Below are 26,573 nucleotides of genomic sequence, written 5' to 3'. Positions count from 1 at the left end.
GGTCAAGAGAGGCATAGCCTTTCTCCTCTCCTCAGCAGCTTGTTCTTTCTCTGGTTATAAACGAAGAGTCAAATGAATACTCTCCTATTTGTCTGACCTTCAATGTTGCCACATGAAATTCAGAGATTCAAAATTAAAATGTAACATTAGGGTACATAATATCATCAGGAACTGAAAAGAACACAGATAATAAATGGCAAAATACTGTATCAAAAAATGCTAACACAGAAAATTTTTCTGTGGAATCTACCAGACTGTTAAAACTGGAGCCTTGTTTTCTTGATTACTCTCCTGATTTTTCTGTTCTCTAGCTAGGCTAAATTTTTTTTTTTTTCGGAGCCTTAGATACAAGACCTAAAACAATTCCATTTGATGAAAACAGTTGGACACGTGTTTGAGCCAAGTTATTTATTTTTAAAAACGTGTTTAGTTGGTCAGAAACACTTGTCCTTTCCTTTAGAAACTCTGATGTATTTTCAGCCTTTCCTCCTAATTTTATGCATCCTTACCAAAAATAATTTTTTTTAACCAGCTTTTGAGTGCCAATGAATTAATTCGTTCCACAGCAACAAATAACAGCCCAAATAAACACAATCTTATTATTGAAGGATACAGAGTTGCCTTACTACAGTTTTGTGGCAATGCTGATCTGGAGCATTCTGCTCTTATTGGCCAAGTCCCTGCTTTGGAAATAGTGATTTCCCCCATCCTACTATGAATGCAAAGTCGCCTCTGCCATTTCACAACTGCCCACCTGGGCGTGTCGCCCTTTTCGAGGCATTGAAATCACCTGCTCAAGGTCGCGCTGCCAATCAGTACTGAATGCAATCAACAACACACGGCACGGCTGCGCGGTTTACAGCCTGCCGGCGCTCGTCCTGATCCCGGTCACCTGGTGCCCAGCAATTTGCAACCGCTGGAGAATGCGCCCTCTCCCGACCGACCGCCAGCCGCAGCTGGGCTGGGAACTGACGCCCAGCTCCCCGGGCCGGCACCGTAGATACCGGAAGGAGGCGGGGCAGCTCACGGGCGCGCGCGCGGGCGGGGGCCGGAGCGGGGCGCGGCTTATAAAAGCTGCGCGCAGCGGAAAGGGCGGGCCTGGGCACGAGCGGCTGAGTCGGCGGAGAGCCCAGCGCCGCAGACGCCGCGGGCCCAGGACTAGGAGGGGAGAGGGAGGAGACAGGAGGAGGAGACGCGAGTGCGGGGTGGCGCCGGTCCACCTCCGCAGCTCGCCTGGCTCCCGCGGGCTTTCGAAGGCGGCCCCGGGCTGCGGCAGCGGCGGCCTTGGTGGCCTGGGGAGGTGAAGCCGGGCTGCGGCGGCCTCGGTCGGCGCGGCGTGGGGAGGTGACCCTCCTGGCGAGGGTGGGCAGGTCCGGGTGGCAGCGACAAGGTGGAGGGGGGCTCGGCATCGCTGGGCGGGGTCCTCGAGGGCAGCGGCTCGTGCCTTTCTCCCCAGGTCGGCCTCCCCAGCGACCTTGCAGAAGTGGCCCCCAAGGGCTGTGGGCAGGGGGAGGGGTCGGTCCCTTCAGGGTGCTTGTGACCACTGGGTCTAGGTGTCCCTAGCGCGGGCCCACGTGGGGTCTTGGGAATAGCGCTGGCGTGCGAGGGGCCTGTTTTGCCCTTGCTTTGGGGATGCTCCTAATGGTAATGGGATGGCAGTGCCCAAGGGCCACTGCTGAGGGAAGTTGAAGGCTTGTTAGAATGAACTCTTAAACCGGCTGAGTGTGAGTGATTTTGGGGTTCGCCTGAAACAACCGAAAATCAACTAGGGTGCTAGCAGCTTGAGAGGGTACCTGGCTAAAAATGTCCAGAAGTGATGGACTTAACCTCTAGGTTCTAGAGCAGTCAAAGGGAACTTAATTAACATTCTTGTTCAAGAAACTGCTGGTTCACTTGGCGAGTGAGTTTTAAGATTTAAATGTCATTCATATAATTGGGGTTGGGGGCTGGGAATGAGAGATCAGATAAAGAGGTTCAAGCGGTTGCTTTAGAGGTCCCAGCGTGGAAAGCTTATTTGTGTGTGAATGTGAGAAGTCATTTGATCACAGAATTATTCAGAATGTGATATGCCCTTAAGTGGAGAGAGGAGCTTGGAAGCCATTGCTTATGGGTTGTTCTTCTGACCATGTGGAAAATCGAATTTCTGGAAATATCCCCTATATTGCAGATTTTGCCTAGGCCAGTGCTTGTCACTAATTACTTTAAAAATAATGGGATGGACGTCCAGTATCTGAAGCACCATTAGGTTCTGAATTCACTTCCGTGGAAGAGAATTTTAAGAAAGTGGGTCTAGACTTCCCTAGGGAAGTTAAAGCCTGGTTTATCCCTCTAGTTTACTTTTATTCTTAACTTCCCCCTCCCCCCTCCTTCAGCTTCATCTGTTTCAATGGTGCAACTCTCTCCATCCCCTTTTGGTTACCAGTCACCTTCAGGCCATTCAGAGGAGGGAAGAGAGGGGAATATGAAGTCAGCCAAGCCCCAAGTGAACCACAATCAGCACGGGGAAAGCCAGCGGGCCCTCAGCCCCCTGCAGTCTACTCTCAGTTCTGCTTCATCTCCTTCCCAGGCGTATGAGACCTATATTGATAATGGACTCATATGCCTTAAACACAAAATTAGAAACATCGAGAAAAAGAAGGTAACTTTTTTTTCCCCTCCCAGTCCTCTGTATGCATGATCTTAAACAGGGGTTAAAGACTTGACATTTTCTTTATGTCAAGAATCACAGATCTTCCTTCCTGAAGATTTAACTAACCTTGGGATTTAGTCTGAGAACAATTTAAATAAGCAGGCTAAATATTGGATGTATTAAACCTTCTGTTTCTTTTTTCAGCACAGCTGAATAACAGTATTCTTCATAGTAAAACTATTATGCATACTGCTCTTGAAATTCTTGAAGAGCTAGTTATTTTGGGGCAGATAAATTATTTGAGTTACAGAATTAATGTTTCTTTTCAAAGATGAGTAAAAGCCTGCTTTTTTAGCTTGTTTTCCTTGTGACTTTCTGCAGCAGTTGATATTGCAGTATTGCTGCTGCAGTCATTGGAAGCTTTAACCATGGTAGAGCCAAAAAATATTTCAGCACTAATTTTTGTGTTTGCTTGGTGTTGGCTTAAGATTGGTAGGGGAAAGTATTGTGGACAGCCTTGTAAAAAGGCCCAGGGGTTATTATCAGCTTAAAGTTATAGTAAATGCTGATGTATCCAAATCATTTTCCATTTCCTGAGTCATGTAGCCTATGAAACGGTACTGAACGTTTCTTTGTTGTGTCATGATTCTCTTCTGATTTAGACGGTAAGGCTGAGTGGGTAACTATCTGGACCTACATGTTTGTACATACTTTTATGTCAAGATCTAGTTAAACCTTAGGAAGCCTGCTTTGCTTTTTTTTTTTTTTTTTTAGTTCATTTTGTGGTCCTGGGGATTGAACCCAGGGCCCCAGACATGCTAGGCAAGTAAGTGCTCTATCACTGAGCCATATCCCTAATCCTGGGAAGTTTCTTTCAATGCCCAGTTTTAACCAGATTTTAAAAGTGTGGTTGACTTTATCTCCCCTCACCCTGTCTTTTCTTTTCACTCTTTCTTTCTTTCAGCTAGGAAGGTAGTAAAGAAGGGCCAGTTGCTAGTATCTTCACCATTTTTCTTTTGAATATATGCATTTGATCACAAGTGTGATAAGGTGAATTTGCCTGGGTCAGCACAAATTCCCTACCACTATGAGAACTAGTCAAAGTGGGACTATTAATGGAGATTCATTAATGGCTTTCCTCAGATAGAGAAACTACATATATATAAACCTATATTCTCTAGCTTAACTACTATTCCTCTTTAATTTTGAATACCTGGAAGTACCGGTGCTTTCATTTCAAGCTTCTGGGAAAGCATTTTTAGACTCTAAAGCAATATAGGAGGAACCTGAGAAATGCTTGACAAATATACTGGGTTTATGTTATCATTATGGCACTGAAAATGCAATTTATTTTTCATGTATTTCCTTAAATAAAATATAAAGTTTAATATGAAAAATAATAAGTTGTGGCTACTATAACATTAGAAAGGAATTCTTTTATATTTGTGCTTCCTTTAGGAAACTGTCATATAATTCAGCAGGTAATTGAACTAATAAGTTTAAGTATGAGGTTAGAGCAGAACTTGAAACCTTGACACCATTGATATTGATTTGTGCCAGATAATTTTTTGTTGTGAGGGGCTATCCTGAGCATTATGGGTTGTTTAGTGACATTACTGGCCTCTACCAAAAGATACTAGTCCACTTCACTCTTAGCTCCCCAAGTTGTGATAACCCAAACTGTCTCCAGACATTGCCAGATGTCTCTGGAGGACAAAATTGCCCAAATGAACACCACATATAATTGACTAAGGTAAGTCTCTGTGCATTAAGTAGTCTAATTATAAATAGAAGTTTTAAGAGGAAAATGCTTTGAGTTGGTGCAGTGGCATGTGCCCTTAGTCCCAACTACTTGGGAAGCTGAAGCAGGAGAATTGTTTGAGGCCCTCCTGGGCAATATAGCAAGACCCCTGTCTTAAAAAGCTAGAGAGAAAGGGCTGGAGTTGTGGCTCAGTGCCTAGCATGTGTCAGGCAGTAGGTTCGGTTCTCAGCACTGCATGTAAATAAATAAAATAAAGATCCATTGATAATTAAAAAAAATTTAAAAAAAGCAAGAGAAAAGTATTGTACCTTTTTATTATAATTTTATAATAATGTTATTCTTTTTGAAAATATTAAATTCCTTCATTTAAAGGTCCTGGAAAATGAATTACTTATAATTAGCATACAGGCTCTAATAATAAATCTCAATTGCTAGACATGTAGACTGGTTAATAGGAATGAACTTGGGCTAGCATGGAATGGGCTACATGTGTTTTGCTAATCTGTCACATTTCTTCTCATATGAAAGCTTTGCCCATTACCGCCAATACTTTCATATTCTAATAATCTAGCACTGTAGCATCCTTTTAAATCCCCTTTTTTCAGCCTGGTGTGGTGGGTAATCCCAGTGGCTCAGGAGATTGAGGCAGGAAGATTGCAAGTTCAAAATCAGTCTCAGGAATGGCAAGGCCCTAAGCAACTCAGTGAGACCCTGTCTTCTCTAAATAAAATACAAAATAGGGCTGGGGATGTGGCTCTTGGTTAAGTGCCCCTGGAAGTACTGGGAAAAAAAAATCACCCTCCCCTTTTTTTTTGCAATTCATTATGCTTCACACATCAAAAACATCTGACATGTTTATAGATGCTCCCTTTGTGCCCAATTTTGGGAAACTTCTGTAGGTTCAGAGCAATTAAGTACTATGAAGACCTTACATTCTTTTATTTCTCTACATTTTGTATTGGTGTATATAGTTGTACATGAAGTAGGATTCGTTGTTGCATGTTCATATAGGCACACAGTGTAACAATATAATTTGGCCAATATCATTCCTCAGTATTTCCCCTTTCTTTTCTAAGACCTTTCATTCTTTTTTTATTTTCTTGTACTGCAGATTGAATCCAGGGGTGCTTAACCACTAAGCTACATCCCCAGCCTGTTTTATTACTTTTTTAAAATTTGAGATAGGGTCTCACTAAATTGCTTAGGGCCTCACTAAGTTGCTGAGGCTGGCTTTGAACTTGTGACACTCCTACCTCAGACTCTAGAGTTGTTAGGATTACAGGCATGTGCCACCGTGCTTGGCAGACTTTATATTCTTAATGGATCTACTGTGGACCTTCCCCCAAACCGGCCTTATCTGTTTGAAATTTTGTTACTCTTACACTGGGGCACTAAATCACCACAGATTCCATCAGTCACATAGCCAAAAATTTACTTTTGTGGAGCTCCTTCTTCAGAGATATTCATTCACGTAGGGAACTCAACCACCTAACCTACTTCTTCCATTTGTAAAATGAGAGACTACTACCTAACTCAGAGTTGTGAGAACTAAATGAACTTGAAGCAGCTGTCACACTGTCCTGTCACCACTCAGCACTGTTCTACTGCTCTAACTCCTGGGGTGCAAAGTTATTACATGTAAGAATGTTTCACCTCAAGAGAGGCACTTTTCTATTGCAACCGTAGAAATAATTAAAATACCAGCATCAGAATATCCCATTTTCAATGGCTTTTACCTGTGGTATTCAGGTTGTATTTGGAGCTGAGGCTGTTCCATCTATGAGATATTGACCTAAAGTCAGCCAACACCAGGGTTTTGTTGCAGCAGTTGGACACAACACAAAAAAGTAGTGGGAAATCTCAGGGCTCAACTCTATGAAACAAAGAGTCTGGCTACACTGAAGCAGTGCAGAGACCAGAGTAATGTTATTCTATGTGCCCCACCATGACTGGAACTCATTTAATTGCTCTCTGCCTATGGTAAAATGGTATTCTTGAGTATTGATTGCTTACTTCAAGAAACTTTGTTTTCAGAGGGAACAAAGTCTGATATTTATTTGCTTCAGATTTTTTTTTAAATCATATATAGTAGTTACAAATTTCTCTTTTGCAGCTCAAACTGGAAGATTATAAAGATCGTCTGAAAAATGGAGAGCAACTTAATCCAGACCAGTTGGTAAGTGGCTTATGATTCTTTGTCAAACATACTGGTTTCTTAATAAAATTCTAGGTGGATTTAGTGAGACCAGAGGTTTAATAGATCAAAAGGAATTAGTATCTGATGCATATTAGGTTAATAACAAATAATTGTGTATTTCAAAATAGCTAGTAGAGAGGACTTTGAATGTTCTCATCATAAGGAAATGATAAATATTCAAGGTGAAGGACATGCCAGTTACCCTGATATGATCATTACACATTGTATATATGTATTGAAATATCATACTCTATCCCACAAACATGTACAGTTACTATGTCAATTAAAGATAAAAAACAAGCCCTGAGTTTAGTTTTTAAAATTTGTAATATTTTATACAGTTCAGAAACCAGGAAATATTTAAAACGTTGTAGTTTTTCTTTCACCTCATCTTTTCACTGTTCAGTTCTCATGTTACGGTATACTCATTGTTAATAGATCGTTATGTTCTTTCAGAATTTCTTTAAATTTATATAAATTTATAAAAAAGATTTATTTTTGCCTCTTATTTTTTAATAGACTTTAGTTTTGAACAATTTTAGGTTTATAGGGAAATTGAGCAGAAAATACAAGTTTCCATGTACCCCCTTGCCTACCCCCAGCCTCTTCCATTATAAATGTCTCTCAGAGAGATGCATTTGTTACATTTGATAAACCTACATTGTCACATTATCATCAAAGTTCATTAGGGTTAATTTTTGGTGTTGCATATTCTTTTTCTTTGTTTCATTCTTTTTTCTTTCTTTCTTTTTTTGATTCGTGCTGGGGATGGAACCCAGTTTGCATGGTAGGTCAGTGCTCTATCATTGAGGCATTCCTCCAACCCCTTTGGTGTATTCTATGTATTTTGATAAATGCATCTACCGTTAGTGTCATTTAGAATAGTTTCACCATCCTAAATCGTCTCTGTACTACACTTATTCATTCACTTAATTTTTTTTTTCATTGATTTTATGTGGCAGTAGTGTCTCCATAATACACAGTCTTTAAAGTTTGGTTGAGCTCCTCTGTGAAACTATTTGAATTTTTTTTTTTTTTTTGAGGTGGGAATGGGAGCTCTTTGAAAATACTCTCTATTTTTTTCCCTTTGAAAATTGATTTTGTTTAGATTTTTTCTTTTGGAAGCAACTTTCAAAACCTTTTTCTTGAAAATCACTTATTTACTTTTTAAAATTTATTTGCATAGATTGGAATGAAGTTGTCCCTTTAATAAAATTTCACTGCCTGCTTCTTTGGTTACTTTCTGTTTATTTTTAATTTTTTGTGTTTCTATTTCCTCAGTTTCTTCTTCTTTTTCTTTCTTTTTTTTTAATCTTGAAATTATTTATTTTAACCTTTAAATATTTCTGCCAAGTAGGGCTTTCTTTCTTTTTTTCCCACTGTGCAATCCACTTCAGTGCTAGCAGCCTACACAGGCAGACCTCAGTTTATTCTTAATGAAGCTAACTCATAATAGGTGTGTGTTTGTGTGTATGTACACATATATGTCTGCAGAAAAAGTGTGTATAGATGTATCTATACGTACCACACACACACATACACACTATACTTTTTTTTTTCCTTAAGAATTAGTGTTTGGATTTTTGTTTTAAATTTCACTTTTTGCCTTTTTCTTTTCCCTTTTGATTTGTTTGCTACTTTTTCTAACATAAAAATTTTATTTGTAAAAATTCCTCGAGTGTGATTTTTCTGTCAAGCACTGCTTTAGTGGTGTTAGGTATTGATATTGTATTTTTAATTGTGAGAAAATTTGATAATTTTAGTTTGATTTTCTTCTTTAACCCAACAGACATTGGTAATATTATAAATAAAGCTTTCTTTTGTCTGTATGGCTCTTTTATCCACTTTGAAGTGGCAATTTTTCTTTTTTTTTTTTTTGTCTGTATTGGGCACTCTACCACTGACCTACATCATCACCACCCCACGTAACCACCAACAGCCCTATTTTATTTTGAGATAGGGTATTTAAGTTACTGAGGCTGGCCTGAACTTGTGATGCTCCTGGCTCAGCTATGGAAATCACTGGGATTGCAGGCATGTGCCACGATGCCTGGCAAAGATAGTATCTTAATTGAGTTGACTTTAGAGTCCCATTTAAAACTATATGTTTTAGTTCAGATATAGATTTGAAATGGAGAACCAAGTTACAAGTGAGTTCTTGAGTGATACCTTGGGTTCTACAGAAGTTTTTGCCATTGAAGAATTAGGATTTGGTTTCTCTTACGGCTAAACTCTGATCCTGTGTTGTAATTAATGCACCTACTGATAAACACATTAAATAATGTGCAATCTTCTGGACACAGTGGTCCATGCATGTAGTCCCAGTGATTCGGGAGGCGGAGGTGGGAGGATTGCAAGTTTGAATTCAGCCTGCCTAACTTAGTGAGACTCTGGCTCAAAATAAGGGGAAAAAAAGGGCTAAGGGTATATCTCAGTGGTTAAGTACCCCTGCATTCAATTCCCAGTACCACACAAAAAGGAAAAAAAATAATATAGAATCTTCTTTCCTTCATCATTCCTCTTCTATTGGCCTAATCAAGGTAGGCCACCTGAACTGTCCATTATTTTTCTAACTATTAGCCTTTTCTTGGGACTTTAGTCCTATTGTCTCTTGTGTCCTTGTTGTGAAACAGAAATCTCAGTACAAAATTGATCTCTTTTTTTATACCTCATCCTCACAAAACAAAAACCTTCCTCTGGTATTTCCAAGCTCATTAAATGGTTTTGCCAGCTATCCAACTGTGAAAGCCTGAAACCAATTTTGGCTCTAACCCCTGATTTTAATGTGCTTATGAGATATCATGGGGTATGTATGTATTTAAAAGTATACAACCTGGAGCATAAAGTTTAGTCTAGAGATTTATCACCTATATGGCTGCTAATAGAACCATAAGAGAAGATGAGACTATCTTGGGCAGGATTATAGAAAGCAGAATAGATACTGAGGACAGAGTCCTGAGGATCTGACATTTCATGTTTGGATAATAGCTTAAGATACAGTGAACTTATTAGGGCTCATGCATCATTTTGTGTGTTTTATAAGTACTAAGTCATTTAAATTCTACAGCATCTATGTGCAGTAGGTCTTATGCCTATCTTACAGGTACTTGAAACTGAAGTGAGAGAAGTTAATGGAAATATTGTTGGCAAATAAGCAGCTGGTAAATGGGAAAAAATAGAAGTTTATTATATGAGAAGCAAGGTGTTTATAAAGCAGGAGAGTGCCTTTTTGTTGAAGGCTGCTGAGAAATCAATCAAATGAGAATTATAAAAGACCCATACCAGAGCTTTAAAGAATGGGATTGACATCACTGACTTCAATTAGAACTGGTCTAGTGGAATGGTAGAAGCAGGATCCAGGCTGATGAGGTCTGAAAAGGAAATAGAGACCATCAGTTTGGAAATTTGTCTGAGACTGGAAAGAAGTGGTTGCCAGAGAGGAACTTTAAATTTTTCTTATTTGGGGATGTCTTGAATTTTTTTTTTTTTTTTTTTTTTTTTGTGCTGAGGATTGAACTCAGGGACTTGTGCATGTGAGGCAAGCATTCTACCAACTAAGCTATATCCCCAGCCCATGACTTGGACTTTTTAAATGCTGATTTAAAGCATCAACAGAGAGGGAGAAGCTCTGTTAGAAAACTCTAAAGAGAGAATCACAATACGGATTTCTTTGAAAGTAGAATTAAATATGATCCAAGGCACAGGTGGAGAGAATCTCTTCTACTCTGTAAGGAAAGGACTGGTGTTCATTGGGTGATAGGAAGTCAGGTGGCTCAAAGCTAATACCTTTTGGGAATGGATTTGAAGTATTCCTTTCTAGATTTATGTCCCTCTGAGGATTATATGTTATGGTTTTATTATCTGCCCATTCATGTTTCTATAGCTGGGAGGCCACGTTATCTTTTCTATTATGAAACATGGTCCAAACAGAGTGTTGCATCAGAGTTATAATGCATAATAAAGCAAGCAGCAGAACCACCTCTCAACTGGAATAGTACATTGTCAGTACTACTGAAGTTCTTACCCAGTATTTTTTCCTCTCTGTAACTGTGATCTTGAAACTCTCTCCCCACTTTTAATTTAATTTTTGTTTATTGCCCTTAAATCTGTGAGAGCTACTTTTTGCACTTTATAATCAGTGGTATCACACTATATATTCTGTAGTTTTCCTTTTTCACTCACTATATTTAGTATTTTTCTATTGATGCAAGTAACTGTATTTTATATTTTTCTCTTCTTAATAGTAATCTGTAAATAGATGTATTTTGAACAATTCTTTCATCAATCTTGTGTATATATGTTATTGAGACATGGGAGAAAGATTTTTTTCTAGGGTATATACATATCATTGGGCTGTAAGGTTTGCCCATAGTTAACTTTATGGGTAAAAATGTTACTGTCTCCCCAAATTATTGTACCAATTTTTACTAATATTGATGGTACAAGGAGTTATTAGTTTTCTATAACTTCATAGGAACTTAGTATTATCAGACTTTTCCCAACAGATTATTGAGGCATAAGATAAGTGTCACAAAATAAACTTATTATAATTGCACAATTCAGTGATTTATACTAAATTTGTGGAGTTATGCAATTATCACTACAGTCCAGTTTTAGAATATTTTACCCCCTAAAGTCCCTTTTGTGTCCTGATTTGTTTCTGTCTCTATAAGCTCCTCTTTTGTGAACATTTCATATAAAATAAAGTCTTTTGCATTTGGCTTCTTTTACTTAGCCTAATGTTTTTTTTTGTTTTTTTTTTTTTAAAGAGAGAGTGAGAGAGGAGAGAGAGAGAGAGAGAGAATTTTTAATATTTTTATTTTTTAGTTCTCGGCGGACACAACATCTTTGTTGGTATGTGGTGCTGAGGATCGAACCCGGGCCGCACGCATGCGAGGCGAGCGCGCGACTGCTTGAGCCACATCCCCAGCCCTTAGCCTAATGTTTTTCATGTTTTTCATGTAATAGTATGTATAGTATAGTATTCCACTATAAGGCTACACACATTTTGTTTATCTGTTTATCAATTGCTGGATATTTAGATTGTTTTTATTTTGGGCTATTAAGAGTAATTCTGTTATATAGATTCATACATCTTTTTGTGGACATGTTTTCATTTCTTTTGGGCAATATCTAGGGGTTCAATGCTATACTGTTTTAATTATTTATAATTTATTTGTCTTTATCTGGTTTGGCAAGTTCTCTAATTTTTTTTTGTGTGTTTCAATTGGCCCTTCTTTCATATAGATTCAAGTTAAATTATCATGAATAAAGTCATTCTTTAAAATAAATTGTGTTCATTTGAGAAATCTTAAACTTGCTCCTTTAATTTCCTGTAGGATATTGTTTGCCTATTAATAAATAATTGTTTATATGTATTTTCCACAATATCATAAATGTCTTGAGGTCGCTCATTGATTTCTGTGATGCTTACTGTGCTACTGTACATTTGATTGATGAATGAATATTTATAGGGAAATCCTATAGGCTCAGTGCTCTTAAAACCTGCAAGCCTCTCTAACCTTAAACTTCATAGATAGGGTAGAATTAGGGAGTCTGATTTCTAGTATAAAACTTGAATTTCTAGCATTAAAGTGGAATTTTTACATTTAACGTTATATAACTTTATTTAACTTTATAATTTTTACATTTAACTTTATATTGCTTGTTATTTTTCCTTAGGTAAGTATATTTCAATGTGTATATAGTAAATGGCTAGTTCATGAAATCTTAAATCTCCTCTGCTGTATTTAAGGAACATTTATTTTTACATATTTGTACTTATATGGTCACAGAATTGATGTTTTCTTATCCTGTGTGGTAGGAAGCAGTAGAGAAATATGAAGAAGTGCTACATAATTTGGAATTTGCCAAGGAGCTTCAGAAAACCTTTTCTGGACTAAGTCAAGATGTGAGTATGTCTTTTTTTGCTTTTCCTGAAACCAGTTTAACCACCTTGAAGAAATGTCAGTATCTAATAACAATGTTTGTTTATCATCCTTCTAATTTCTGCTGATATTATATTGGTATTAAAGATTGAGGATAGTTAATACTTTTTTAGATTTCTGGAGTCTCAAGGGAACACAAATAGCACCTGAAATATGGGACACCGTAAATAAAGCATTGGTTATTTAATATTTTATTTCATCGTGGAATCACAGAAATCATTGAGAATAATTTTGACAAGTATATTGAAGATAATTTTTGAACATATGCCTATAAATTTACACAATATAGGCTTGTTAGTTGAACATTATTTAATAAAGGAGGAAATATAGAGTTGGTACTCTTATTGAGCGCATGAAAATTATTATGGAAAATTTGTGATTCGTATTAAATTAAGTCTGCCCTTGTAATAGTTCAGTTCTCTATGTTGATAATACAAACTTTTCAAACTTTTATTTTTATTATTATTTTTTGTGGTGCTGGGAATTGAACTCAGGGCCTTGTGTGTGTGAGGTAAGCACTCTACCAACTGAGCTATATCCCTAGCCCCTCAAACTTTTATTTCTGATGTATTTAGTAGTTAATATAAAGTTTTAAGCATTCCTTAATGAAATACTCTTCACTATTTCAGGATTTTAGCATTAGAAGTTCCTTTAAAGGTCATGTTTCAACAATTGAGGAAATTAAAAAAAAATTGATTCCATGGGGAGCATGTCTTATAGTCTCTATGTTTTTGATATTTTTCCTTTTTAAAAATTTCTTTACTGTTCCTTTGGCATCAGGGGGAAGAAAGAAAAAGGAAAAGCCTTTGTCATTGTGAGATGAGCTCTGTCCCTGTCAGAGGGATTCATCATTCTAAGTCATGGTTCAGAAAATAAGTTGTCATTCACTACTATTGATTTGGAGTGGTTTATTTTGTATAAATTCTTCCTTTCCAAATTGGTCTTCAATTGGAAGATAAGAAAAATGTAACCTGATTTTTGAGTTTCCAATAAGAAATATGCTTTCATTGTTTTTTCATATGACTGCACACTATCACATGAAGTCAGGTGTGAAATTTTCTATTTATGGTGTCATGTTGCTGCTCAATAAATTTCAGATTTGGAGCTTTCAGATTTTGGATTTTTGAAAACCCCCAGTTAAAGTATTTTTCTTAAAATATTTGGCCTTGAAAGGCTTGATTATACATAATAAGAAAAGGTAAAATCTGGGGCTGGGGTTGTGGCTCAGGGGTAGAATGCTTGCCTAGTATGTGTGAGGCACTGGGTTCTTAGCACTGAATATAAATAAATGAATAAAATAAAGGTACACTAACATCTAAAAAAATTTATATATATATATAAAACCTTGAAATAAGTATGGCTATCAGTGATTAGTATTTTAGTTTGTATCATGGTATTTTTAAAGACACCAGGTATATCCTGGAGTTGGAAGTCAGATATTTGGATTCCCTTGTCTCTGGTTACCTGAGACAAACCAGTGAGTTCTTTTTGGTATGGGGATTGAACCCAAGGGTCTTAATCACTAAGTCACAGCCACATCCTCAGCTCTTCTTATTTGTTTTGAGATAGGGTCTTACTAAGTTGCTTAGGGCCTTACTGAGGCTGGCCTTGAACCTCCTGCCTCAGTTGCTGGGTTTATAGGTGTGGGCCAGCACACCTGGCAGTGAGTTCTTTAACTGGAAAAGGAGATGGCTTAAGCAATAAGATTTATTATCTAATCTCAGCTGTTTGGAATTATATCTTGTAATCTTTGAATAGCTAATGTGGGTGGTGGAGAGTTGTCATTCAGCATTTGTTTTAACAGCTACTGAAAGCTCAGAAAAAGGCCCAAAGAAGGGAGCACATGCTAAAACTTGAGGCTGAGAAGAAAAAGCTTCGAACTATACTTCAAGTTCAGTATGTATTGCAGAATCTGACACAGGATCATGTACAAAAAGACTTCATAGGGGGCTTGAATGGTGCAGTGTATTTGCCTTCAAAAGAACTTGACTACCTCATTAAATTTTCAAAACTGACCTGCCCTGAAAGAAACGAAAGTCTGAGGTAAGCTAATGAAAAGTTGTTCCGAAATAAGAGCCCCATAGCACTTTAGTATATATCAACGAAGAAAACATTAATTTGATCAAACATGGAAAACTTTGGCGTTTGATAGATTGTCCAGAAAAAAAGTTAGTTTGAATGTGTTAATGTGATTTTTCATTGTAACAATGTTTTAAAAATGTCTGATCAAGTTTTAACCCCATACAATTATTAACCATGATACTAATTATAGACAGTTGAAAACTTTTTGTCTTCTTATTCCTGCTGTACTTAAATAGAGTAATAAAGTTTAACTTTGTCAGTATCATTAAACTTTAAAAATGAGACTTATTTGACATGTTTTTATCCTGTGAGCAAACACATAGATCTGATAATATAAGTTTTACAATCAACAAATTTGGGCTAATTTTTTCCTTATAGTTAGCCACTTACTATTTTTGTTTAAATAGAGTAAATCAGCTAATAAATATATCTCTATGCTTTTGCTTTGTTAAATACACGTTATCCCAACTTTGTGTTAGTCAGTCATGTTAAAGGAGAGTCAGATTTCATCTGTTACTAGAAATCAGCCTTATATCATGAAGGTGCCCAGTAAAACTCTTAATTACCTGTAGATAGCTATTTATCTTTTTATTCCTATGCTGATAATTTACCCCATCACTACTGTTAGATTGCTTATTGCTACCTTCTCACTTTGGTGGGTCCAGGGAATGTAACATACTTAAGTATGTGAAATGTCAGCAAAATGTAATTTGAAAAATCAGCTGCTGTCTTTAAAGTTAAATGCAGCTTTTATTGACTCCAATTAATTTTTCTTTCATCTATGAAACTTGCTTTATAACCAATGATACCTCGTGGGCAGTCTTAAATTCTTTTGGTCTATTCTTTGATAGTCATATTTGGTAAAATCTTTATTTTTAGTTGATTTAAGAAAAATTTCTTATTTTTGAAATCTGTAAATGGGAATTTTACCCTTTTAAAATTTCACCCTTTATAAAAATTTCACTTCTCATTTCCAATGAGTAAAATGGACAATATTAACATTTGACTGTCTTGACTGTTAATGGATTATACTGCATGAATTGTACTGCTCCACATATATACATATGTGCTTCTAAAGCCACTTTGTTCTGCTGCTGCTTTTCCTTGTCAGTGTTGAAGACCAGATGGAACAGTCATCCTTGTACTTTTGGGACCTTTTGGAAGGTAGTGAGAAAGCAGTGGTAGGAACGACATGTGAGTTTTCTCTACTCTGGACTTATGCAGTAAATACTAAACTTTATGTCTAGAAGTTTAGTATGATATTGAGGGTCTAAGCTGTGTCAGTCCATCAGAACTTACATGTCTGACAATATTATATTCATTGAGAAAATAATCCCTTTGTTCAGTTCTGTTAAAAGCAGCTGTTATGTAGTCTTACTAAAGTGGAACTAAGGGAAAAGTTTAAAGTGGCAAAGCAATGTGATTTGAGAATAAAAATTAAGTAATAGTGCTTGCTTCATTTCTAGCTTGATTATTTTGGGGTTCAGTTCTCTATTCTGAGTGGAAGTACCTGTTCTATTTAAAAATCTTAAAACATTGACATTAGTAATGCATGGATTTATCTACCAGATTGGCATAAGAAAATATGAACGGTTTGGTTAGTCTGTTGAAGCACTGTTTTTTATTGATTTGAAAATTATCTGGAGAGGGAGTGATTCCTTTTGGCTTCCTAAATATCTATTGGTCAAATGAACAAGCAAAAATGGATACGTGTGATGTACATATGTATGTAGTTTTTTTCCCCCCCAAAAATCAAGGATATTTAACCACTGAGCTACATCCTCAACCCTTTGTATTTTTTATTTTGAGAAATAAAACAACTCACTAAGTTGCTTAGGGCCTCACTAAGTTACTAAAGCTGGCTTTGAACTTGCAGTCCTCCTTGAACTTGCCTCTGCTTTCCAAGTTTCTGTGGCCACTATACCTGGCAGGACACAGCTTTTTATACTGGCTCAGAATAATGAAAACTTACTGGAAGCTAATAGACATTATTGTTAATTGCTTAACATTTAAGTTAATTGCTTCCTTTTTTTAAAAAAAATCCAAGTACGTATAATTATTAAGATTTCTAACTCAAAGTTTAAGTCACAATTAAAAATTTATTTCTTGAGTGGGGTGTGGTGTCATGCACCTGTATTCCTGGCTACTCATGAGGCTGAGGTAGGAGGAATGCTTCAGCGTGGGAGTTCAAGGCCAACCTGGGCAAAAGTGGGTTGCACTTACTGTATGACCAAACATTGATACTTCTAATACCCAAGATGAATGAAAACCTTATGTTCATATGAGTACTTGAAAATAAATGCTTATGCTAGCTTTATTCATAATAATCCCACAGCCTAGATGTTCATCAGCTGATAAATCAATAAACAATATATCTAGGGGCTGGGGATGTGGCTCAAGTGGTAGCGCGCTCGCCTGGCATGCCTGCGGCCTGGGTTCGATCCTCAGCACCACATACAAAACAAAGATGTTGTGTCCGCCGAAAACTAAAAAATAAATATTTAAAAAAAAAACAAAATATCTATACAGTGGAATCCACTCAGCAATTAAAGGGAATGAACTATTCATATGTGAAATATAGATGAATCTCAAAATAATTATGCTTAGTGAATGAAGCCAGACAATAAATGGGTACATATTATGAAATTCTAGGAAAGACATAATTAGATAGGCTGTTGGTTGCTGGAGGTTGGGGAAGGGGAGTAATTGCAAAAGGGGCATAAGGAATTTTTTGGGTTTATGAAAATGCTTTATATCATGGTTCTAAAGGGTGGTAACATGACTATATATTTGGTAAAACTGTACTTAAGATAGGTTAATTTTGTTGTTTGTAAGCTATATCTCAAAGCTGATGAAAAAAGAAAAAGACAAAATCTATGTCATAGTTCTTCTATGAAAGGAATAATAGACCCAGATCAAGCATGGGAACTCTGCTTAGTTTGGGAATTATTTTTTTATTGGATATTTAAAATGAAATATTCTTTAGACCTATTTGTAGTGGGCAACTTTATCATATGATTAATGTGATGTGCTACAACATAACTTAGTAAAATCTTAATTATGGAATTTTATATTTTCATTAAGACATCATCCAATTATGGTTTTACATTGGTTATTTTTGAGGAACTGTCTTTTACTTCTCCAAAGCCTTAATGGGGAACACAAAGCAGTTGCTAGTTGTGATATCTTGTCGGGCAAATGGACTTGTCTTCAGTTCAGGGAATGTGTGCATTTGTGACAGTAGAGTCTGATTAGGATCTCTAATTTTAAGTCATTTTTCATATGGTGGAAATGGAGGCCCAGAGAAACTTTAGTAATTTGCTGAACTTTGAGATTCTAATCTTTATCAATTATATTGATTCAGCATAAAATAGAGATGGGCTGCTTATTACTTTTTATGGAACTAATTCTTTGAGTATCTCTATGTTAACTTTTGTAACAGTACATTAGTACTGTAACTAGGGTAAAATTAGGATTCCTATTCCTCATAATTTTCAATGAACTGTTAGGTTATGTGATAACTAAGTCCTAATTAACTCTTTCTTAGACAAACACATGAAAGATCTACTGTCTAAATTGCTGAACTCAGGTTATTTTGAAAGCATCCCTGTTCCCAAAAATGCTAAGGAAAAAGAAGTATCCTTGGAGGAAGAAATCCTAATACAATCAGAAAAGAAAAATCAATTATTGAAGACTGAATCTATCAGAGAGTCAGGTTTGTTAAAAATCTCTGGGATTGTTTATTGGTTTATATATACATATATATGTATTTTTTTGTGTGTAGTTGGACATAATATCTTTATTTATTTATTTATTTTTATGTGGTACTGAGGATCAAACCCAGTGCCTCGAATGTGCTAGGTGAGCGCTCTACTGCTGAGCCCCAGCCCCAGCCCCTCTTTATTGGTTTCTTTTCTTTTCTTTTTTTTTTAAAGAGAGTGAGAGAGGAGAGAGAAAGAATTTTTTTAATATTTATTTTTTAGTTCTCGGCAGACACAACATCTTTGTTGGTATGTGGTGCTGAGGATCGAACCCGGGCCACACGCATGCCAGGCGAGCGCGCTACTGCTTGAGCCACATCCCCAGCCCCTTTATTGGTTTCTTAACACTGCATTTTTTTAAAAAAAAATTTTTTTGAAATGATTTGTCTTATTTTAATTCATTTGATTCTTTATGTATAGAATTCTTTTTTCAAGGTAAGCCTGAGTTTAGAAAACATCTCCAGCCTTTGTTGCCATGATTTATAGAGCAAACCTTAAGAGAAACATTAGATTATATTTTGTTCCAAGAGAATATATTGGTTTAATCTCTCAGTTAAATTACTAGTAGGATAATTCTGCTTAAAATTGTGCCATAAATATAAGTTATAGTAGAATCCAATACTGAGCTAGAATGAAAATTTAAATAATCTAAAATCAAAATACTGATTTAGGAACAAAATTGCCAAAATTAAGAAAGACAGTATACTTCTCAAATTATTTTCCTGAGAAAGAAAGATTTTCAAGAAGAAATTTGCTTTTGTTTGTTGAGGTTGAATTTATTAAAGCCTCTTTCAAGGAGGTAGTCCAGGTAGGGTTCTAGTGCCTACCAGTAAGAGTAAAGTTATTTTCAAAGTTTACTTCTCCTTACTTCTAAGACCAGTGCTTCAGTATCTCTCTTTTTTTGCTTCCTTCCTGACCTTAAACTGACTTGGAAGAGGTCTTTAAGGGCTCTTTTTCAAAGCTGAGATGACTAATTTTTACACATAAGACCTAAACTATGATTCCAATTTTAATAAAGCTGTATTTTGGGTTGGAGGAGATAGTATTATTTTCAATCAGAAATAATTTTTTAGCTGAAACTTGACTTTAACAGAATGCTTTATATAGGAGAGCTACTTGCTTTAGTTAGAGACCACCTGCTGCTGTGTGTTTGTGTGTGTGTGTGTGTGTGTGTGTGTGTGTGGTTCAACCCAGGCATTACACATACTAGGCAAGCATTCTACCACTGAGCTACATTCCCAGCCCCTCCACATGCTTTTGACCAATAAAGCAATAGTTAGAATCATTCGTACAATAAATGTACTTAATTGTACTATTCTTTTTCTGTTGTTCTTCTGAAGTCCTCTGAAATATGTTGCTGGAATGAATTACAGTTGTAATAAGTTTAAAAACTTAGAATTACTTAGTATTTATTTAATATTCTTATTTAGTATTTATTTAACATTCTTTTATCTTCCTAGAGTCTCTCATGGAACTTGCACAGCCAGAGATACAACCACAGGAGGTAAGAGACTGAAAGATCATTTGCTGATGCTGTTTTTTCAGACTTTTGTATAGTGTTGTAGTTGTGAGCTAAGGCTCTGGAGCCAGACAGCCTGAGCTTGAATCCTGGCTCTGCGGCTTATTAGCTTAGTGACTTGGGCAAGATTGTTGGCCCAGCTGTGTCCGTTATTCTCATGTTTAAAATAAGGATAATAATAATATTTTCCTCATGGGGTTATTGTGAGGATCAAAGGAGTTAAATTACTTAGAATTTTGCCTGACACACAATTAGTGCTGTTAACTGTTATTGATGTTTTTATTCTTGTGTTAGAATTTAAAGATGTATGGTATTATGCTCTCTCCAGAATTTACTCACATTGTTAGCAGAAAAGGGTATTTTTTTTTCCCTCTTTTAGATGTGACATTGAAATTTGTGGGCCAAAAAGAGTGAGAGAAGAAAACATAGTATAATTAATATATGAAGGAAATAAAAGAAAAGGCTGGTAATACAGGAAATAGAGCTAAGCAGGTTTTCTTATATGAACTATTTAAATTAAGGGAGTCAAGTAGGTAGAAGGGTCCTAAGGCTGGCAGAGGTGAAATAGCTTTGGTTAAAGGGCCTAAATCAAACAATTGTGGCACCACAATGGGTAGTTCTTACCAATCTTTTTTTTTTTTTTTTTGGTTGTGGATGGACACAGTACCCTCATTTTATTTGTTTATTTTTATGTGGCGATGGGGCTTGAACCCAGTGCCTCATGCATGCTAGGCAAGCGCTCTACCACCAAACCACAACCCTGGCCCTGTTCTTGCCAATCATAAGTGAGTCAAACATAAATAGCTGCTTTTGGAATATCAAAGTTTATATTTCTGTTAATTGAGGAAAAAGGAATGAACAAAGAAGTAGGCCAGTCTTTTTAAGTAAGATAAGGACAGAAATTTCATATCAGCATGATGATTCAGACCAGTGGATATGGGAATACTAGTAGAGTTGAACATTGCTTTCAAGGTCTTGTATAAATTTATGACTCAAGCACATTATTTCTCTGGTTCAGTTTCTTAACAGACGCTATATGACTGAAGTGGATTATTCAGGCAAACAAGATGAAGAGCAATCTTGGGAAGCAGATTATGCTAGGAAACCAAATCTCCCCAAATGTTGGGATATGCTTACTGAACCAGATGGTCAAGAGAAGAAACAGAAATCCTTCAAGTCCTGGGAGTCTCCTATTAAGCCACAGGAGACACCAAAGCCTGCAGTTTCCTTAGATCAGAGGAAACAAGAGATTCCAAAACTCAGGTCAACTTTGCAGGAAGAGCAGAAGCAGCTGGAGATCTCTAAATCCAAACCACCTCCCAGCCAGTGGAAGCAAGAAACTCCTAAGTCTAAAGCAGGATATATTCAAGAGGAGCAGAAGAAGCAGGAGACACCAAAGCCTTGGCCAGTTCAGCTGCATAAAGAACAGGATCCAAAGAAGCAAACTCCAAAGTCCTGGACACCTTCTGTGCAGAGTGACCAGAATGTCAGCAAGTCATGGTCCACTCCCATGTGTGAAGAGCAGGATGCAAAACAGCCAGGGACTCCAAAATCTTGGGAAAGCAATGTTGAGAGTCAAAAACACTCTTTAACACCACAATCTCAGATTTCTCCAAAGAACTGGGGAGTAGCCACAGCAGGCCTCATACCAAATGACCAGCTCCTGCCCAGGAAGTTTAATACAGAATCCAAAGATGTGAGTAGATCTGCATATTGGCTCTGTCAGTGGAGGCATAAGGAATTGTAGTAATGATAATTTATTTTAAAAACAAACCCCTTGTAATATTAATTGAATACCCTTAACTCTTTTTTTTTTTTTTTTTGGGAGAATTTTTTTTTTTTTATTGTTGGTTGTTCAAAACATTACATAGTTCTTAATATACCATATTTCACAGATTGATTCAAGTGGGTTATGAACTCCCATTTTTACCCCGTATACAGATTGCTGTGTCACATCAGTTACATTTCCATTGATTTACAAATTGCCTTTCTAGTGACTGATGTATTCTGCTGTCTATCCCATTCTCCACTATCCCCCCTCCCCTCCCCTCCCCTCCCCTTCCCTCCCCTTCTCTCTCTCCCCCCCTACTATAAATCGTTTCTTCCACTTATATAATTTTTCTCCTACCCCTCCTTTCCTCTTATATGTAATTGTGTATAACCCTGAGGCTCACCTTCCAATTCCATGCAATTTCCCTTCTTGGGAGAATTTTTAATATTTATTTTTAGTTCTCGGCGGATACAACATCTTTGTTGGTATGTGGTGCTGAGGATCGAACCCGGGCCGCACGCATGCCAGGCGAGCGCGCTACCTCTTGAGCCACATCCCCAGCCTCTACCCTTAACTCTTTAATGAGTTGATCTGTTATTTTTCCTAGGAGTCTAACTGAAGATGAAATTTCTACAATTATAAAATGTTAAGATTTAATGCCAATTTTTTGACCAGGTACAACACATATTTAATGAAAAGATATGAAGTACCTATTTAACATATTATCAAATATATTTCATAGAACCTTAATGAATTAGGAAGTTGTTATTTCTAATTCAAATGTGAGGAAAATAAAACAAATAAAATTAATTGGGTTGTATGAGTCAAAAAATAAGTTACATAATTCAGATTTGAACCTCATTCACAGTGGATTTATAGTATTTCAGTGTGACTGAGCTGTCAACACCTCTCTTAGATGAAATTGAGGAATATATTTATTTTAATCCTGAACAATGATTTACTTAGGACAGTTTTATATAAGTAATACGTAGTTTGTGACTGAATGTTTAAACTTAATTATGTACTCTAAGGCTCCAGTAGCATCTAACTTCATGTGATATCTGAACAACTTCACATTATGTCTACTATACTTATCGTAAATCTTGTCTTATTTATTTATTAATACAGGTTGATTGCTTTTTATTTGGTCTTTTTTGTGGGGCGGGGTACCAGGTATTGAACCCAGGGGCACTTAACCACCAAGCCATATCCCCAACTCTTTGTTTTATTAAAGATGGTCTTGCTGAGTTTCTTAGGGCCTTGATAAATTGCTAAGGCTGGGTTTGAACTCTTGATCCTCTTGCCTCAGCCTACTGAGTCACTGGGATTATAGGTGTAGGCCACTGCATCCAGCTACTCTTATTTTTTGATACATATTAATGTTGACTTTTTAATGGTACAGTATGACATCAGATAGTGGCTATTTCAGACAAGACCTTAATGTGAATAAGTGAATAATATAAATACTTGTCACAGAATGGGAGACTTGTTACACTGTGTATAGCAATGCTGAACCTTTTCCATGACAGAATAGTGATAATGCGTTGTTTGTTACATACTTAGTTGGACAGGTCAGAACTCACATGTGATTTGCTTTAATAGCATAGACAACATTCTAGTGTAGTTTTAGTTTTATTTGTGGAGTTTTCCACTGGGCACATGGGTGATCTTTTCTGACAGAAGTTACATTTTTCTGTATTTTTTCATTTGTAACACTCAGACTAGCCTGAATTTTTATGAAGAAGTGTGAGATACATGATGGTTACAGATATCCTGGTTTTTGGGTAACTATTTGAGTTAGGTTTTTTTTTTTAGTTGTAGATGGAAACACAATACCTTTATTTTATTTATTTTTATGTGGTGCTGAGGATCGAACCCAGTACCTCACATGTACGAAGCAAGCGCTCTGCCACTGAGCCACAATCCCAGCCCCTATTTGAGTTAGTTTTCTATTTCTGTTTCAAAATAATTTCCAGAGATAAGAAAATATAGGCATTAAATATTTTGTAGTTTTGAAAAAAGAAGGCCTCATTCTGTTAATGATAAATAACCTATTTCAGGAAGATGAGGCTAATAATGAATAATCCTTGGATACAGTCCCATGCTAGTGTTGCCTGTTACTAAATTGCTCACTACTGTGGTGAACACAAACTTGTTACCACCTTGCTTTATAAGAAGTGTGAACTTATCCTTCCAGTGTTCTCCGCCTCTGTGTAGTGGTCTTTCTTGTACTTCTGTGCCATTTTAGTCAAGGCTTTCCAGTTAGTCTTTAGCCTTATACCTTAAAACATTTAGCTTGAAAAAAGCCAAGCATTACATTTTATAAACAGTGAACTACCTCTGCTACCTCTAGCTCGATTCTCTTATGGAAAGAGTTGGGTTACTTATCTTTTGCTCTCCTTTCCTTACATGCTTAGTTGGAAAGGTCAGAACTCACATGTGATTTGCTTTAATAGCATAGACAACATTCTAGTGTAGTTTTAGTTTTTTTTGTTTGTTTGTTTTTAAGTAACTGAGAGGATACTACTCTGTGTAGTGCAGATTTTGTCTGTCTTGTGATTTCAGCTGTCTAGAACATGACTAGGTATAGGCAAGGGCAAAATGAATTCAAAGCCAAAAGACTGGGTAACATGAAATTAATCACTAAAGCTCATATTTTTCTCCTGAAAGAGTTCTTCATTTATTTACTTATAGTCTATTAGCTTATCTGGTACCTTTGACAAGCACTCAGGTGACTTACAAGTTGGGGAAGAGATGTGGATGGAGCCTGTCATCCTAACATTTGTAAGGAGTAATTATAAATTGTAAATTAGGTCTAATTCATAATGTACAGCAATTTTAGCTAATCACCTTTTAAACACCAGTAGCCTCAAAGTAAAAAAATGTAATAATGTATTTCCTCAGTTCTAGGGTGCCTGTGTTTGTGTATATGTATTTGTATCTTAGTGTTTCTGAAATCAGATACATCTTAAAAATATTTAATGTAATAGTAGTAATTTTTGCCCCAGGGAGAAAAAAATCATTGGTATTTGTCAGTGGTATCCTTGTTAAGAGTATGTTCAGTGCAGAGAACATACTGATAACTATTGTCAGTAGTGAACATTTCTTAACAAGGAAGTTCTGTTATTCTAGGTCTTCCCTTTAGAAATAGGTTTTTAAAGAAAGATCTCCATTAAAGTTGTCATGAATAAGGGAAAATTATTTAAAGTTTGCTTACATTATTTAGAAAATGCATTTATGTAGAAATTCTTTACTTGTAATAAATCTGATAAATGAACATTGCTGTTTGTTTTAATTTTATTAAGATACAGTGAGATCCTGAATAATGCTGTTGACTTTGAATTTCTCTTATACGTAATGGGTTTGTCTTATAGGTGCCTAAGCCCATGCCTCAGCCTGTAGGTTCTTCCTCTGCTCTTCCAAAGGATCCAGTATTGAGGAAAGAAAAACTGCAGGATCTGATGACCCAGATTCAAGGAACTTGTAACTTTATGCAAGTATGAGCCATTTTAAAAAAGAATCTTTGGTGGTATTCATGGGGCAGTTAACTTCTGATCTGAAGAATTACAGGGAAATTGTGGATTCTGCAGTCCAGAATGAGTGAGACTCCTGGCTCTGCTATCCCTTAGTTCTGAGGGCAAATTACTTGATTCTCTGCTTTGGTTTCTTTATTTGAAAAATGAAGATAATATTCCCTACTTCCTAAGTTTGTTCTGAGTAAAGAAATGAATTAGACATATAAAAAAACTTCAAGTACTTATTACTGCTGCAGGTCATCAGTAGTTCCACTCAGGCTGTGAGAACCTGCTCCATGCTTGGTCTTCTGTTGGGTATTGCTGTATATAGAAAATGATAGGACATTTTTTGCCTTTGAGGAGTTTATATTTCCAGCTGTATAAGATTATAAACTTTGCTATATCAATAGTTGAATGCTAAATTATGAGATACAGACTCTTATAGAATTTCATAATAGCATGATATTACTGAGGACTGAGTAGTCAAATAAGATTTTTGTTTAGCAAAAAGATCTTGAGATTTGCATTTAGACCTGGGTTTAAATCTCAGTTCTACCACTTAAGACTTATATAATCCACGCAGGTTATTTAACTTCCAAACCTCTACTTATTTACAAAATTAAGAAATGGATTACCTCTGTGGATTATTTGAAAATAAAAAACCTAAAATGCTTACTACAAGTATGTAGTTTAAGTATGCAAAATGTGGGGAAATTTCTCTGAGATAACCAAGATATGTAGTGTAGGTAGGAAATGAGAATGGTTCTCATCACTAAATTGTTTAACAACATGAGCTAGTAGGAGGTTGCGGTAAAATAATTAGACCCTCTCTAATTTGGGAATAATAAAAATGGAGGTACAGACTAGATTAGGATTGATGCTTATGCTTAAAAAAGAGGAGTGTCTTTCCCAAGTTAGGCCTTATAATTGCTATCATAGTTTTTAACATTTGGCAGTTACATTAGAGTTGATTTTTGACTCTTAATTTCTCTTATATGCTGAATTTTGAACATCTTGAGATGTTAATTAGCTAGATACCTATAGCTTTAGCTAATAAGCTATGGGCAATACCATGAATAATTTAATGGTAATATCTTTTAAATTAATGATCTTTGTTTCCTATGCATTATTTAAAATCCCTTATCTTCAGGAGTCTGTTCTGGATTTTGACAAACCTTCAAGTGCAATTCCATCATCACAGCTGCCTTCAGCTTCTCCAGGTAGCCCAGTAGGTATGTAATCTTTCTAAAGACTCAGAACAAGGGCTTGGGTTATGGCTCACTGGTAGAGTGCTTGCCTCCCACATGTAAGACCCTGGGTTCGATCCTCAGCACCACATAAAAATAAATAAACAAAAAAAAAGATATTGTGTCTGTGTATAACTAAAAA

The 26,573-nt window shown here is 36.4% G+C and overlaps 1 protein-coding gene across 20 annotated transcripts in view; it reads left to right on the top strand.

Annotated features, from left to right (window-relative positions):
• Positions 1–1,137: 1,137 nt before the first annotated feature.
• CAPRIN2 (caprin family member 2) overlaps positions 1,138–26,573 on the top strand; it is a 46,603-nt gene continuing 21,167 nt past the window's right edge. For 3 of the 20 annotated variants that reach the window (XM_081310217.1, XM_081310214.1, XM_081310222.1), the window contains exons 1-11: positions 1,138–1,300; positions 2,373–2,638; positions 6,505–6,567; positions 12,413–12,499; positions 14,341–14,579; positions 15,730–15,812; positions 18,166–18,333; positions 19,840–19,883; positions 20,917–21,594; positions 25,044–25,166; positions 26,335–26,416. In XM_081310217.1, the coding sequence (XP_081166343.1) occupies positions 2,387–2,638; positions 6,505–6,567; positions 12,413–12,499; positions 14,341–14,579; positions 15,730–15,812; positions 18,166–18,333; positions 19,840–19,883; positions 20,917–21,594; positions 25,044–25,166; positions 26,335–26,416 (1,819 nt within the window). In that variant the 5' untranslated portion in view covers positions 1,138–1,300; positions 2,373–2,386. Of the gene's footprint in view, positions 1,457–2,372; positions 2,639–4,090; positions 4,383–6,504; positions 6,568–12,412; positions 12,500–14,340; positions 14,580–15,729; positions 15,813–18,165; positions 18,334–19,839; positions 19,884–20,916; positions 21,595–25,043; positions 25,167–26,334; positions 26,417–26,573 lie in introns of those variants that run through there. The other 17 variants (XM_081310212.1, XM_081310216.1, XM_081310225.1 and 14 more) reach the window with 15 other exon arrangements.

The sequence above is a fragment of the Spermophilus citellus genome (assembly GCF_964194105.1).
Source record: "Spermophilus citellus genome assembly, chromosome: 10".
Taxonomy (NCBI): Eukaryota; Metazoa; Chordata; class Mammalia; order Rodentia; family Sciuridae; genus Spermophilus; species Spermophilus citellus.
This window is presented reverse-complemented; position numbering and strand designations above follow the sequence as displayed.